Below are 17869 nucleotides of genomic sequence, written 5' to 3'. Positions count from 1 at the left end.
GGGGGCAGACCATCTTGGCGGCGCGATTGAATGTTCTATGCTGGACTGGTCTCAATGTATATATGCAAAGCTTTGCAAATATATTACAAAATACCTATTCTGTCTCTGGTGGTTTTTCAACTCAGCTTTAAGTGTCGTAAAGAGCTTAGGAGCGACTTGTGACTTGAATTCCCTGGGAGGAACAACTGGTCCAAAACGCAACAGTATGTACACTGGTATGTATCTACTTCTACACTGGTATGTATCTACACTGGTATGTATCTACACTGGTATGTATTGTCGGAGGCAGATATTTACATATATCCGAATTTAAGTGTTACTTCTTTTTATTTCATAATCATATTACAAAACAGCTAGTGTTTTTCTTCCAAATGTGGTCTTTTGGTTGTCTGCAAAACTGTGTGCTTAACCTTGAGTGAGGAATGTTAGAGAGAGAGATAATGGGCATGTGTTTTGGCTGGAGAGACATGACTGCCAGGGACTTAAAAGGGGAGAGGGTTTTGTCGGGGGGGGGCAGACCATCTTGGCGGCGCGATTGAATGTTCTATGCTGGACTGGTCTCAATGTATATATGCAAAGCTTTGCAAATATATTACAAAATACCTATTCTGTCTCTGGTGGTTTTTCAACTCAGCTTTAAGTGTCATAAAGAGCTTGGGAGCGACTTGTGACTTGAATTCCCTGGGAGGAACAACTGGTCCAAAACGCAACAGTATGTACACTGGTATGTATCTACTTCTACACTGGTATGTATCTACACTGGTATGTATCTACACTGGTATGTATTGTCGGAGGCAGATATTTACATATATCCGAATTTAAGTGTTACTTCTTTTTATTTCATAATCATATTACAAAACTGCTAGTGTTTTTCTTCCAAATGTGGTCTTTTGGTTGTCTGCAAAACTGTGTGCTTAACCTTGAAGTGAGGAATGTTAGAGAGAGCGATAATAAGCATGTGTTTTGGCTGGAGAGACATGACTGCCAGGGACTTAAAAGGGGAGAGGGTTTTGTCGGGGGGGGCAGACCATCTTGGCGGCGCGATTGAATGTTCTATGCTGGACTGGTCTCAATGTATATATGCAAAGCTTTGCAAATATATTACAAAATACCTATTATGTCTCTGGTGGTTTTTCAACTCAGCTTTAAGTGTCGGAAAGAACTTGGGAGCGAATTGTGACTTGAATTCCCTGGGAGGAACAACTGGTCCAAAACGCAACAGTATGTACACTGGTATGTATCTACTTCTACACTAGTATGTATCTACGCTGGTATGCATCTACTTCTACACTGGTATGTATCTACACTGGTATGTATCTACACTGGTATGCATCTTCTTCTACACTGGTATGTATCTACACTGGTATGTATCTACACTGGTATGTATCTACTTCTACACTGGTATGTATCTATATCTACACTGGTATGTATCTACACTGGTATGTATCTACTTCTACACTGGTATGTATCTACACTGGTATGCATCTACTTCTACACTGGTATGTATCTACACTGGTATGCATCTACTTCTACACTGGTATGTATCTACACTGGTATGTATCTACACTGGTATGTATCTACTTCTACACTGGTATGTATCTACACTGGTATGCATCTACTTCTACACTGGTATGTATCTACACTGGTATGTATCTACACTGGTATGTATCTACTTCTACACTGGTATGTATCTACACTGGTATGTATCTACACTGGTATGTATCTACTTCTACACTGGTATGTATCTACACTGGTATGCATCTACTTCTACACTGGTATGTACTGTCGGAGGCAGATATTTACATATATCTGAATTTAAGTTGTACTTCTTCCATTTCTTTGTCATATTTGAAAACAGCTCGTGTTTTCCATTTCTTCTCTTGATGCTCTGTCAGCAAGTATACTGTGTGTGTTAACCTTGAGTTCTTTGGAATGTGTTTTGACTAGCATTTGTTTTGTCTACAGAGATGGGACGAGAGAGAGGGCGGTGGGATCGGGAAGACAGACCATTTTGGGAGGCGCGATAGAATGTTCTAGGGTTGGACTGGTCTCAATCAATGTATATTGGCAAAGCTTTGAGAATACACAACAAAATACCTATTCTGTCTCTGGTGGTTTTTCAACTCAGCTTTAAGTGTCGGAAAGAGCTTGGGAGCGACTTGTGACTTGAATTCCCTGGGAGGAACAACTGGTCCAAAACGCAACAGTACCTACGTACATGTAGCTCCAGAGTATAGATCAATAGAGTGTAGAGTTGACTTACCTTGGCAGTCATGAGGGAGATGGCTTTGGGGTCAGGCAGACTGCTGGGAATGCTGCTGCAGAGCTGCCACATGAAACTAGAGCACAACAAGCACACATCATACACATGACACACACGATACACACATGATAAACATGATAGATGACACAGGATACACATGACACTTGTTACAAACACGATACCTATAACACACCTCACATACGATACATGACAAGATGCATATGACACACGTGATGCATATAACACACCTGATGTGATACATAATACACACGTGAGACATGACACCTGACATGACACATAATACACACGTGAGAAATATGACAAACCTGACACATACGATACATATGACACACATGATACATGACAATACATACGACACACAATGCATATGACACGTGACATACAATACATGACACGTGACAATACATATGACACACTTGACACAATGCATATGACACATGATACATATGACACGATGACGTACAATAAATGACACATGACAATGTATGACACACATGATACATATGACACACACAATACATGCCAAACTTGATACAAATGACACGCCTGATACATACGATACATGACTAACCTGACATATGACTCCCTTGATACATAGGACACATATGATACACATATGATAAACGCATACGATACCTATGACACACACAATACGTTTGACACACCTGATACATATGATACATGACATGACACATACGACACACACGCGATACACATGACACACAATACATGACCCATACGCTACATATGACACACCTGAAATACAATAAATGACACATACAACACACATTATACGTATGACACATGACACACATATGATACATATAATACACATGACACACATGCGATACATATAATACACATGACACACATGCGATACATATAATACACATGACACACATGCGATACATATAATACACATGACACACATGCGATACATATAATACACATGACACACATGCAATACATATAATACACGACACACATGCGATACATATAATACACGACACACATACGATACATATAATACACATGACACACATACGATACATATAATACACATGACACACATACGATACATATAATACACGACACATATGACACACATACGATACACATAATACACATGACACACATACGATACATATAATACACGACACATATGATACCTATAATACACGACACATATGACACACATATGATACATATAATACACGACACATATGACACACATACGATACATATAATACACGACACATATGACACACATATGATACATATAATACACGACACATATGACACACATACGATACATATAATACACGACACATATGACACACATACGATACATATAATACACATGACACACATATGATACATATAATACACGACACATATGACACACATGCGATACATATAATACACATGACACACATACGATATATATAATACACATGACACACATGCAATACATATAATACACATGACACACATACGATACATATAATACACATGACACACATACGATACATATAATACACGACACATATGACACACATACGATACATATAATACACATGACACACATATGATACATATAATACACGACACATATGACACACATGCGATACATATAATACACATGACACACATACGATACATATAATACACATGACACACATGCAATACATATAATACACGACACACATGCGATACATATAATACACGACACACATACGATACATATAATACACATGACACACATGCGATACATATAATACACATGACACACATACGATACATATAATACACATGACACACATACGATACATATAATACACATGACACACATACAATACATATAATACACATGACACGTATGACACACATGTGATACATATAATACACATGACACACATACGATACATATAATACACATGACACACATACGATACATATAATACACATGACACACATGCGATACATATAATACACATGACACACATACGATACATATAATACACATGACACACATGCGATACATATAATACACATGACACACATACGATACATATAATACACATGACACACATACGATACATATAATACACATGACACACATACGATACATATAATACACATGACACACATACGATACATATAATACACATGACACACATGCAATACATATAATACACGACACACATGCGATACATATAATACACGACACACATACGATACATATAATACACATGACACACATGCGATACATATAATACACATGACACACATACGATACATATAATACACATGACACACATACGATACATATAATACACATGACACACATACGATACATATAATACACATGACACACATAACGATACATATAATACACATGACACGTATGACACACATGTGATACATATAATACACATGACACACATGCGATACATATAATACACATGACACACATGCGATACATATAATACACATGACACACATACGATACATATAATACACATGACACACATACGATACATATAATACACATGACACACATACGATACATATAATACACATGACACACATACGATACATATAATACACATGACACACATACGATACATATAATACACATGACACGTATGACACACATGCGATACATATAATACACATGACACACATGCGATACATATAATACACATGACACACATACGATACATATAATACACGTTACGATGCATTGAACACACTTGACACGTATGATACATGACGATACATATAACACACATGACATGTATGATACATGACGATACATATAACACACATGACACGTATGATACATGACGATACATATAACACACATGACACGTATGATACATGACGATACATATAACACACATGACACGTATGATACATGACGATACATATAACACACATGACACGTATGATACATGACGATACATATAACACACATGACAGGTATGATACATGACGATACATATAACACACATGACATGTATGATACATGACGATACATATAACACACATGACATGTATGATACATGACGATACATATAACACAGATGACACGTATGATACATGACGATACATATAACACACATGACACGTATGATACATGACGATACATATAACATGTATGACTGATGACATAGTAGGAGATGAAACCTACCCAAAGTAGGTGTGTTCAAAGATGTTCTTGTCTTGGAGGAACTGCATGTTGTCGTGCCAGATCCACTAGAAGACACACACACACACACACACACACACACACACACACACACACACACACACACACACACACACACACACACACACACACACACACACACACACACACACACACACACACACACACACACACACACACACACACACACACACACAGAGGTGTCAGTCAAGGAGCAAGTACAAGTACAAGTCAAGTGGATGAAGAAGAAGAAGAAGAATACCTCCAGCAGGTCAGGAGAAACATCAAAAGTCAAATCCTTGGTGTTGTCTTCTAGCTCCACACGCTTGTAGAACAGCATGTAGGCACTGTGTGTCTGGAACACACACTCTGTCATCTTCACTACACACACACACACACACACACACACACACACACACACACACACACACACACACACACACACACACACACACACACACACACACACACAGACACACACACTAACACATCTTCACACAGACACACACTAACACATCTTCACACAGACACACACTAACACATCTTCACACAGACACACACTAACACATCTTCACACAGACACACACTAACACATCTTCACACAGACACACACTAACACATCTTCACACAGACACACAAACACATCTTCACACAGACACACAAACACATCTTCATACAGACACACAAACACATCTTCACACAGACACACACACTAACACATCTTCACACAGACACACAAACACATCTTCACACAGACACACACACTAACACATCTTCACACACTAACACATCTTCACACAGACACACAAACATCTTCACACAGACACACACACTAACACATCTTCAAACAGACACACACACACTAACACATCTTCACACAGACACACACTAACACATCTTCACACAGACACACACTAACACATCTTCACACAGACACACACTAACACATCTTCACACAGACACACACACTAACACATCTTCACACAGACACACACTAACACGTCTTCACACATCTTCACACAGACACACACTAACACATATTCACACAGACACACACTAACACATCTTCACACAGACACACACTAACACAACTTCACACAGACACACAAACACATCTTCAAACAGACACACACACACACTAACACATCTTCAAACAGACACACACTAACACATCTTCACACAGACACACACTAACACATCTTCACACAGACACACACTAACACATCCTCACACAGACACACACTAACACATCTTCACATAGACACACAAACACATCTTCACACAGACACACACACTAACACATCTTCACACAGACACACACACTAACACATCTTCACACAGACACACAAACACATCTTCACACAGACACACACTAACACATCTTCACACAGACACACACTAACACATCTTCACACAGACACACACTAACACATCTTCACACAGACACACACTAACACGTCTTCACACATCTTCACACAGACACACACTAACACATATTCACACAGACACACACTAACACATCTTCACACAGACACACACTAACACAACTTCACACAGACACACAAACATCTTCACACAGACACTAACACATCTTCCAACAGACACACACACTAACACATCTTCACACAGATACACAAACACATCTTCAAACAGACACACACACACTAACACATCTTCACACAGACACACACTAACACATCTTCACACAGACACACACTAACACATCTTCACACAGACACACACTAACACATCCTCACACAGACACACACTAACACATCTTCACACACTAACACATCTTCACACACACACTGACACATCTTCACACAGACACACACAAACACATCTTCACACAGATACACACTAACACATCTTCACACAGACACACACTAACACATCTTCACACAGATACACTAACACATCTTCACACAGACACACACTAACACATCTTCACACAAATACACAAACACATCTTCACACAGACACACACTAACATCTTCACACACTAACACATCTTCACACAGACACACAAACACATCTTCACACAGACACACAAACACATCTTCACACAGACACACGCTAACACATCTTCACACAGACACACTAACACATCTTCACACAGACACACTAACACATCTTCACACAGACACACAAACACATCTTCACACAGACACACAAACACATCTTCACACAGATACACAAACACATCTTCACACAGACACACACTAACACATCTTCACACAGACACACACACTAACACATCTTCACACAGACACACACACTAACACGTCTTCCCACAGACACACACACTAACACATCTTCCCACGGACACACACACTAACACATCTTCACACAGGCACACAAACATCTTCACACAGACACACACTAACACATCTTCACACAGACACACAAACACATCTTCACACAGACACACACTAACACATCTTCACACAGACACACACTAACACATCTTCACACAGACACACAAACACATCTTCACACAGACACACACACTAACACATCTTCACACAGACACACACTAACACATCTTCACACAGACACACACTAACACATCTTCACACAGACACACACTAACACATCTTCACACAGACACACACTAACACATCTTCACACAGACACACATTAGCACATCTTCACACAAACACATCTTCACACAGACACACACTAACACATCTTCACACAGACACACAAACACATCTTCACACAGACACACAAACACATCTTCATACAGACACACAAACACATCTTCACACAGACACACACACTAACACATCTTCACACAGACACACACACTAACACATCTTCACACACTAACACATCTTCACACAGACACACAAACATCTTCACACAGACACACACACTAACACATCTTCAAACAGACACACACACACTAACACATCTTCACACAGACACACACTAACACATCTTCACACAGACACACACTAACACATCTTCACACATCTTCACACAGACACACACTAACACATATTCACACAGACACACACTAACACATCTTCACACAGACACACACTAACACAACTTCACACAGACACACAAACATCTTCACACAGACACACACACTAACACATCTTCACACAGATACACAAACACATCTTCAAACAGACACACACACACTAACACATCTTCACACAGACACACACTAACACATCTTCACACAAACACATCTTCACACAAACACATCTTCACACAGACACACACTAGCACATCTTCACACAAACACATCTTCACACAGACACACACTAACACATCTTCACACAGACATACACACTAACACATCTTCACACAAACACATCTTCACACAGACACACACTAACATCTTCACACAGACACACACTAACACATCTTCACACAGACACACACTAACACATCTTCACACAGACACACTCTAACACATCTTCACACAGACACACACTAACACATATTCACAGAGATACACTAACACATCTTCACACAGACACACACACTAACACATCTTCACACAGACACACACTAACACATCTTCACACAGACACACAAACACATCTTCACACAGACACACACACACTAACACATCTTCACACAGACACACACTAACACATCTTCACACAGACACACACTAACACATCTTCACACAGACACACACACTAACACATCTTCACACAGACACACACACTAACACATCTTCACACAGACACACACACTAACACGTCTTCCCACAGACACACACACTAACACATCTTCACACAGGCACACAAACATCTTCACACAAATACACAAACACATCTTCACACAGACACACACACTAACACATCTTCACACAGACACACACTAACACATCTTCACACAGACACACACAGGCACACAAACATCTTCACACAGACACAGGCACACAAACATCTTCACACAGACACACACACACTAACACATCTTCACACAGACACACACTAACACATCTTCACACAGACACACACACTAACACATCTTCACACAGACACACACTAACACATCTTCACACAGACACACACAGGCACACAAACATCTTCACACAGACACAGGCACACAAACATCTTCACACAGACACACACACACTAACACATCTTCACACAGACACACACACACTAACACATCTTCACGCAGACACACACACACTAACACATCTTCACACAGACACACAAAGTCTCACCTTCTCGAAGGAGAAGTCCATGAACTTGTCGGTCACAGAGTCGTAAGTTTTCGTCTGCACGACAAACAGCAATTTAGTGAAAAGCGGGGGACAGGTCAAAGGTCAGCTGGCGGGGGCACGTACTGTCATCTCCCCCCCGAAGCACTCTGATGCCAGCTGGGCGGAGTCAAAGGGTTTGACCTCGGCGTCGTTGAACAGATACCTGCAGGGTTGTGTGCTCACCATTAGAAACATGTGCTATGTCTGAGGCCCAAGCCCCTCCCACCGCCACATGGCCCCGCCCCCACGCACCACTTGTTGATCTTGTAGGCGTGAGGGTTGATGATGTCTCTGATGAAGCTGTAGTAATGGCCGCCGTCCGCCGTGCCCGTGTGCACCGTCACGCCGATGAGGTCGTACTCGTAACTCTCCGTGAGCTTGGACTCGCCTTCTTCCCGAAAACCTGACGTGGGAGAACACACTCTCACTGAAAGTACAGTCTTTTGTTTTCTAACATTCAAACACAGTCTTACTGTTCAAACAGTGGGGAAAAAATATTGAATAGACCCTCAATTCTACTTTTTTTCCCCTACGCTTTGTACGTCGCGGCTTATAAAAACGGTGCGGCTAATTTATGGATTTTTCTTCGCTGACGGCAATAAAGCAAATAGTTTTAATTAGACACAAGCAAAGACACAGAAAATGTGTGTGACGTTTGTGCTATGGCGCCATCTTTAGGACAAGTTCGCTAGCTGTGTGAATGCCTAGAGTGCTTCCTGCTGTTTAAAGCTTTGAACCGGAAGTCAAAGTGCCGTTTCGACTTCTAATCGTCCGTAGCGTTTCTACCCGTATGGATTCGTCCTTCACCACTCTAAGCAACGCTTGAAAGATTTACAATACAACTAAAACAATTCTTACTCACTAAACAGTCCCATGTGTGATGTCTGTAGGAGTGTTTTCACGCACATTTGTACGTGCTATCGTAATGTAGTTGTCAGAATAATTGTATCTAAGTTATCACAAAACTTTGTGTTTCGATGAGTTCCCGGCATCTTTGATCCTACCAAGCAGAAGGCTTGTAAAACTCCACTGTGTACGATGGGAAGCGACATGAAAGCGTCGGTTTCTTTCTTCTAATTTAATCCATAGGAAGATTTTATCTTGACCCGAGCTCTACAAAGCGGAGTGGAAGCAGGACCTGACGCAAGCTCCAGGCATCTTTTCTTTGAACTGTTTTTTTATGACCTTTTCTTTGAACTGTTTTTAATCAAAGGCGATGGCTGTTTACGACCCCCCTCCCTTAGAAACAGCTGTTGCCATGTAATCAGGGAAAGTCCAAATAAAAGAGGAGGCGTACAATCTTTTGTCAGAGCGTGGGACGACACTGTAAAGGGTACAGTGTCTACACATTTCTTCTCATTGAGACAAATTTAATTCTGTCTCTGTTTGACTCCTTGCTTCTTTGTCTGTTTAATAGATGTCATCAGCGTTTGAACCTGACAGTAGTCAAGCCATCCTCTTTTATGAGTGTCTGTGTTAGTTAGGCGCTGTTGTGTGAATGCCTAGAGTGCTTCCTGCTGTTTAAAGCTTTGAACCGGAAGTCGAAGTGCCGTTTCGACTTCTAATCGTCCGTAGCGTTTCTACTCGTATGGATTCGTCCTTCACTTTGGCTACCCCTGTGGTAAATTATAAATGTGCTTTATAAATAAAGTTGATTTGATTTGATTCACCACTCCAAGCAACGCTTGAAAGTTTTACAATACAACTAAAACAATTCTTACTCACTAAACAGTCCCATGTGTGATGTCTGTAGGACTGTTTTCACGCACATTTGTACGTGCTATCGTAATGTAGTTGTCAGAATAATTGTATCTAAGTTATCACAAAACTTTGTGTTTCGATGAGTTCCCGGCAAGCAGACAAAAGCTGTCTTTGATCCTACCAAGCAGAAGGCTTGTAAAACTCCACTGTGTACGATGGGAAGCGACATGAAAGCGTCGGTTTCTTTCTTCTAATTTAATCCATAGGAAGATTTTATCCTGACCCGAGCTCTACAAAGCGGAGTGGAAGCAGGACCTGACACAAGCTCCAGGCATCTTTTCTTTGAACTGTTTTTAATCAAAGGCAATGGCTGTTTACGACCCCCCTCCCTTAGAAACAGCTGTTGCCATGTAATCAGGGAAAGTCCAAATAAATCTTTTTTTTTTTTTTATTTCAACCGCCCGCACTCCTTGTGTCCGCAAACCGCGCATCTCTATCACACACACACTAGGTGTGGCAAAATTATTCTCTGCATTTGACCCATCACCCTCGATCAGGAGGTGAGGGGAGCAGTGAGCAGCAGCGGTGGCCGTGCCCGGGAATCATTTTTGGTGATTTAACCCCCAATTCCAACCCTTGATGCTGAGTGCCTAGCAGGGAGGTTATGGCTCCTTTAGTATGACTCGGCCGGGGTTTGAACTCACACCCTACCCATCTCAGGGCGGACACTCTAACCACAAGTAAAAGCGCTTTGAGTCACTAGAGAAAAGCGCTATATAAAATCTAATTCACAATATGTGCTCTATAGTCAGGAAAATATGGTACTTTTTAATCAAAGAAAAAAAATCCACCTTGTTTTTAATGGATACGTGGGCCTATTAGGCTACCGCATTTTAATGTTGCGCTTTATGGTGGAAAAAGTTTGAGAACCACTGTTCCGTGGTGGCACTGGTAGGTGAAGTGTCTTGCTCAAAGACACAAACGCAAAAGGGACAAGCGGTTAAAAAAAATGGATGGATGGACAACGTATATATCTGCGGCTTATAGTCGGGGGCGGCTAATATATCGGAAAAATATATTTTTCTTCTCAAATTGAGTGGGTGTGGCTTATATGTGCTCTATAGTCAGGAAGATATGGTACTTATCAAAGAAAAAATAAAATAAAAATCAGCCTTATTTTTAATGGATACTTGGGCCTACTAGGCTACCGTATTTTAATGTTGCGCTTTATGGTGGAAAAAGTTTGAGAACCACTGTTCCACATTGGCACCGGTAGGTGAAGTGTCTTGCTCAAAGACACAAACGCGGCGACGAGGATGGCGAACGCTGGATTCAGACCAGAAACCCTCAAGTTTCTGGTCCATTTTCAAAACCAATACATCGATTTTAAACCTTTTGCTATTTTTCCATTTTCAAAACCAATACATCGATTTTTAAACTTTTGGTATTTTTCATTTTCAAAACCAATACATCGATTTTTAATCTTTTGGTATTTTTCATTTTCAAAACCAATACATACATTTTTAACCTTTTGCTATTTTTAATTTTCAAAACAATACATCGATTTTTAACCTTTAGGTATTTTTAATTTTCAAAACCAATACATCGATTTTTAACCTTTTGCTATTTTTAATTTTCAAAACCAATACATCGATTTTTAAACTTTTGGCATTTTTTAATTTTCAAAACCAATACATCGATTTTCAACCTTTTGCTATTTTTCATTTTCAAAACCAATACATCGATTTTTAACCTTTTGCTATTTTTCATTTTCAAAACCAATACACCGATTTTTAACCTTTTGGTATTTTCCATTTTCAAAACCAATACATCGATTTTTAACCTTTTGGTATTTTCCATTTTCAAAACCAATACATCGATTTTTAACCTTTTGGTATTTTCCATTTTCAAAACCAATACATCGATTTTTAACCTTTTGCCATTTTTAATTTTCAAAACCAATACATCGATTTTTAACCTTTTGGTATTTTCCATTTTCAAAACATATACATCGATTTTTAACCTTTTGGTATTTTCCATTTTCAAAACATATACATCGATTTTTAACCTTTTGGTATTTTTCATTTTCAAAACCAATACATCGATTTTTAACCTTTTGGTATTTTCCATTTTCAAAACCAATACATCGATTTTTAACCTTTTGCTATTTTTCATTTTCAAAACCAATACATCGATTTTTAATCTTTTGCTATTTTTCATTTTCAAAACCAATACACCGATTTTCAACCTTTTGCTATTTTTCATTTTCAAAACCAATAAATCGATTTTTAAACTTTTGGCATTTTTTAATTTTCAAAACCAATACATCGATTTTCAACCTTTTACTATTTTTCATTTTCAAAACCAATACATCGATTTTTAACCTTTTGGTATTTTTCATTTTCAAAACCAATACACCGATTTTTAACCTTTTGGTATTTTCCATTTTCAAAACCAATACATCGATTTTTAACCTTTTGGTATTTTCCATTTTCAAAACCAATACATCGATTTTTAACCTTTTGGTATTTTCCATTTTCAAAACCAATACATCGATTTTTAACCTTTTGCTATTTTTAATTTTCAAAACCAATACATCGATTTTTAAACTTTTGGCATTTTTTAATTTTCAAAACCAATACACCGATTTTCAACCTTTTGCTATTTTTCATTTTCAAAACCAATACATCGATTTTTAACCTTTTGCTATTTTTCATTTTCAAAACCAATACACCGATTTTTAACCTTTTGGTATTTTCCATTTTCAAAACATATACATCGATTTTTAACCTTTTGGTATTTTCCATTTTCAAAACATATACATCGATTTTTAACCTTTTGCTATTTTTCATTTTCAAAACCAATACATTGATTTTTAACCTTTTGGTATTTTTCATTTTCAAAACCAATACATCGATTTTTAACCTTTTGCTATTTTCCATTTTCAAAACCAATACATCGATTTTTAACCTTTTGCTATTTTCCATTTTCAAAACCAATACATCGATTTTTAACCTTTTATAAGTTGATATGTGAAACAAGCTAACTGTTAGCATGTTAACGTTAGCATGCTGGCGTTTTAGTGCAAGCTTTTTGAGCACATTTTTGCTACCGTTTACCCTACAGCCATTTAACCTGGTATGTGACACTTGAAACCCTCAAGTTTCTGGTCTGCCGCTCTACCGTCTGAGCCAGGCCAAATTGGGGCACACGCCGCATCACGCACCTTCTTTGCGCTCCCCCTTGCCCATGAGGAAGTCCTCGGTGTAGGGCGTCATGTCCAGACGCAGCGGGAAGGAGAAGTGCGTGTTGACCTTCTCCTTCATCATGGTCACCATGTTGAAGGTGTAGCGCATGGTGTTGAAGCTCAGGATCCGTGGAAGCTTCTTGAAGCAAGCCCTGCAGGGCAAAGCGCAGAGGTTATGTCTCTCCTTCCCAACGCGCAGTGTGTCCTAGCCCCGCCTACGAGGAGCACGCTAACCTTTTCTCGGCGCGGACCTTCTTGCCGCAGTGGGAGCAGGTGTACATGTTGTCCCCCTCCAGCGTGTCCTTGATGGTCACCTCGTCCAGGGACTCCTGCGCAGAGACGGCGGTACACATGCTTGGTGGCGGCGCACGTGTGTGTGAACCGGCGTGACAAAATGTACTCACGTAGATGTTCTTCATGTCGGCAACCTGACATCGGACCGTGTAGAACTCCTCCGCCGTCTGACTCACGTGGTCGCAGTCCTGCAAGACCAACAAGACTTGACTTGCAAAGAACCCGCTTATTGGTGCTGCTCAAGAGGTACACAATCTAACAAAGCAGACTAAGTGGGAATACAGTTTATTTGCCATGGAGTCACATACAGGTAAAAGCCAGTAAATTAGAATATTTTGAAAAACTTGATTTATTTCAGTAATTGCATTCAAAAGGTGTAACTTGTACATTATATTTATTCATTGCACACAGACTGATGCATTCAAATGTTTATTTCATTTAATTTTGATGATTTGAAGTGGCAACAAATGAAAATCCAAAATTCCGTGTGTCACAAAATTAGAATATTACTTAAGGCTAATACAAAAAAAGGGATTTTTAGAAATGTTGGCCAACTGAAAAGTATGAAAATGAAAAATATGAGCATGTACAATACTCAATACTTGGTTGGAGCTCCTTTTGCCTCAATTACTGCGTTAATGCGGCGTGGCATGGAGTCGATGAGTTTCTGGCACTGCTCAGGTGTTATGAGAGCCCAGGTTGCTCTGATAGTGGCCTTCAACTCTTCTGCGTTTTTGGGTCTGGCATTCTGCATCTTCCTTTTCACAATACCCCACAGATTTTCTATGGGGCTAAGGTCAGGGGAGTTGGCGGGCCAATTTAGAACAGAAATACCATGGTCCGTAAACCAGGCACGGGTAGATTTTGCGCTGTGTGCAGGCGCCAAGTCCTGTTGGAACTTGAAATCTCCATCTCCATAGAGCAGGTCAGCAGCAGGAAGCATGAAGTGCTCTAAAACTTGCTGGTAGACGGCTGCGTTGACCCTGGATCTCAGGAAACAGAGTGGACCGACACCAGCAGATGACATGGCACCCCAAACCATCACTGATGGTGGAAACTTTACACTAGACTTCAGGCAACGTGGATCCTGTGCCTCTCCTGTCTTCCTCCAGACTCTGGGACCTCGATTTCCAAAGGAAATTCAAAATTTGCATGGTTGGGTGATGGTTTGGGGTGCCATGTCATCTGCTGGTGTCGGTCCACTCTGTTTCCTGAGATCCGGGGTCAACGCAGCCGTCTACCAGCAAGTTTTAGAGCACTTCATGCTTCCTGCTGCTGACCTGCTCTATGGAGATGGAGATTTCAAGTTCCAACAGGACTTGGCGCCTGCACACAGCGCAAAATCTACCCGTGCCTGGTTTACGGACCATGGTATTTCTGTTCTAAATTGGCCCGCCAACTCCCCTGACCTTAGCCCCATAGAAAATCTGTGGGGTATTGTGAAAAGGAAGATGCAGAATGCCAGACCCAAAAACGCAGAAGAGTTGAAGGCCACTATCAGAGCAACCTGGGCTCTCATAACACCTGAGCAGTGCCAGAAACTCATCGACTCCATGCCACGCCGCATTAACGCAGTAATTGAGGCAAAAGGAGCTCCAACCAAGTATTGAGTATTGTACATGCTCATATTTTTCATTTTCATACTTTTCAGTTGGCCAACATTTCTAAAAATCCCTTTTTTGTATTAGCCTTAAGTAATATTCTAATTTTGTGACACACGGAATTTTGGATTTTCATTTGTTGCCACTTCAAATCATCAAAATTAAATGAAATAAACATTTGAATGCATCAGTCTGTGTGCAATGAATAAATATAATGTACAAGTTACACCTTTTGAATGCAATTACTGAAATAAATCAAGTTTTTCAAAATATTCTAATTTACTGGCTTTTACCTGTAGTATCAACAAGCCACGTGTTCTTTTTAAATCTATTAGTTCTGTTCTTAATCCGAATCCGGCCACTTCACTGGAGATGACAAGGGAAACCTGTGAAAAATGTCTCTCCTTTTTTAACGACAAGGTTGCTACTATTCGGGCAAATCTTTCTCCTTCTCCATTTAGTTTCAATGTGGCCACTCGGTGCTCGGCTGTATTTTGTCAATTTGAGCCTGTGTCCATGCCTGAGCTTACAGGAATAGTCGACAAACTAAAACCCTCGTCCTGTCCCACAGACCCGGGTCCCCCCTCGCTTTTTTAAAGAAGTCTGGGACTCTATTGACTTGTCTGTTAGGGACATCATCAACAGCAGCTTGATTTCTGGCAGTGTGCCCTCTTTTTGTAAAGGAGCTGTTGTTGAGCCTTTGATAAAAAAAAAAACAGTTTGTCAAATTATCGGCCCATTTCTAAATTACCTTTTGTGTCAAAAATTTTGGAGAAATGTGTTTTGGCGCAACTACAGCCTTTTTTAGATGAAAATAGCACTTTAGATCCATTTCAGTCTGGATATCTGCGTTCAAAGAACTCCGGCTTATTAGTGATTCCCAGAGCCCAAAAAAAGTCTGCGGGCTATAGAGCGTTTTCTATTGGGGCTCCAGTACTATGGAATGCCCTCCCGGTAACAATTAGAGATGCTACCTCAGTAGAAGCATTTAAGTCCCATCTTAAAACTCATTTGTATACTCTAGCCTTTGAATAGCCCCCCTGTTAGACCAGTTGATCTGCCGTTTCTTTTCTTTTCTCCTCTGCTCCCCTTTTCCTTGAGGGGGAGGGGGGCACAGGTCCGGTGGCCATGGATGAAGTGCTGGCTGTCCAGAGTCGGGACCCGGGGTGGACCGCTCGCCTGTGCATCGGCTGGGAACATCTCTGCGCTGCTGACCCGTCTCCGCTCGGGATGGTGTCCTGCTGGCCCCACTATGGACTGGACTCTTACTATTATGTTGGATCCACTA

The 17869-nt window shown here is 40.2% G+C and overlaps 1 protein-coding gene across 7 annotated transcripts in view; it reads right to left on the bottom strand.

The window, feature by feature from the left end:
* usp34 (ubiquitin specific peptidase 34) overlaps window positions 1-17869 on the bottom strand; it is a 161262-nt gene that overhangs the window by 33710 nt on the left and 109683 nt on the right. For all 7 annotated transcript variants that reach the window (XM_061984359.1, XM_061984364.1, XM_061984361.1 and 4 more), the window contains exons 45-53: window positions 15091-15168; window positions 14921-15015; window positions 14666-14838; window positions 9991-10141; window positions 9823-9901; window positions 9700-9753; window positions 5761-5853; window positions 5481-5545; window positions 2264-2339 (exon numbers count right to left, since the gene is read on the bottom strand). In XM_061984359.1, coding sequence (XP_061840343.1) covers window positions 2264-2339; window positions 5481-5545; window positions 5761-5853; window positions 9700-9753; window positions 9823-9901; window positions 9991-10141; window positions 14666-14838; window positions 14921-15015; window positions 15091-15168 — 864 coding nt within the window. The remainder of the gene's footprint in view (window positions 1-2263; window positions 2340-5480; window positions 5546-5760; window positions 5854-9699; window positions 9754-9822; window positions 9902-9990; window positions 10142-14665; window positions 14839-14920; window positions 15016-15090; window positions 15169-17869) is intronic.

This window comes from Nerophis lumbriciformis, linkage group LG25, assembly GCF_033978685.3.
Source record: "Nerophis lumbriciformis linkage group LG25, RoL_Nlum_v2.1, whole genome shotgun sequence".
NCBI lineage: Eukaryota > Metazoa > Chordata > Actinopteri > Syngnathiformes > Syngnathidae > Nerophis > Nerophis lumbriciformis.
Note: the sequence above shows the minus strand (reverse complement) of the source record. Positions and strands in the feature narration are given on the sequence as shown.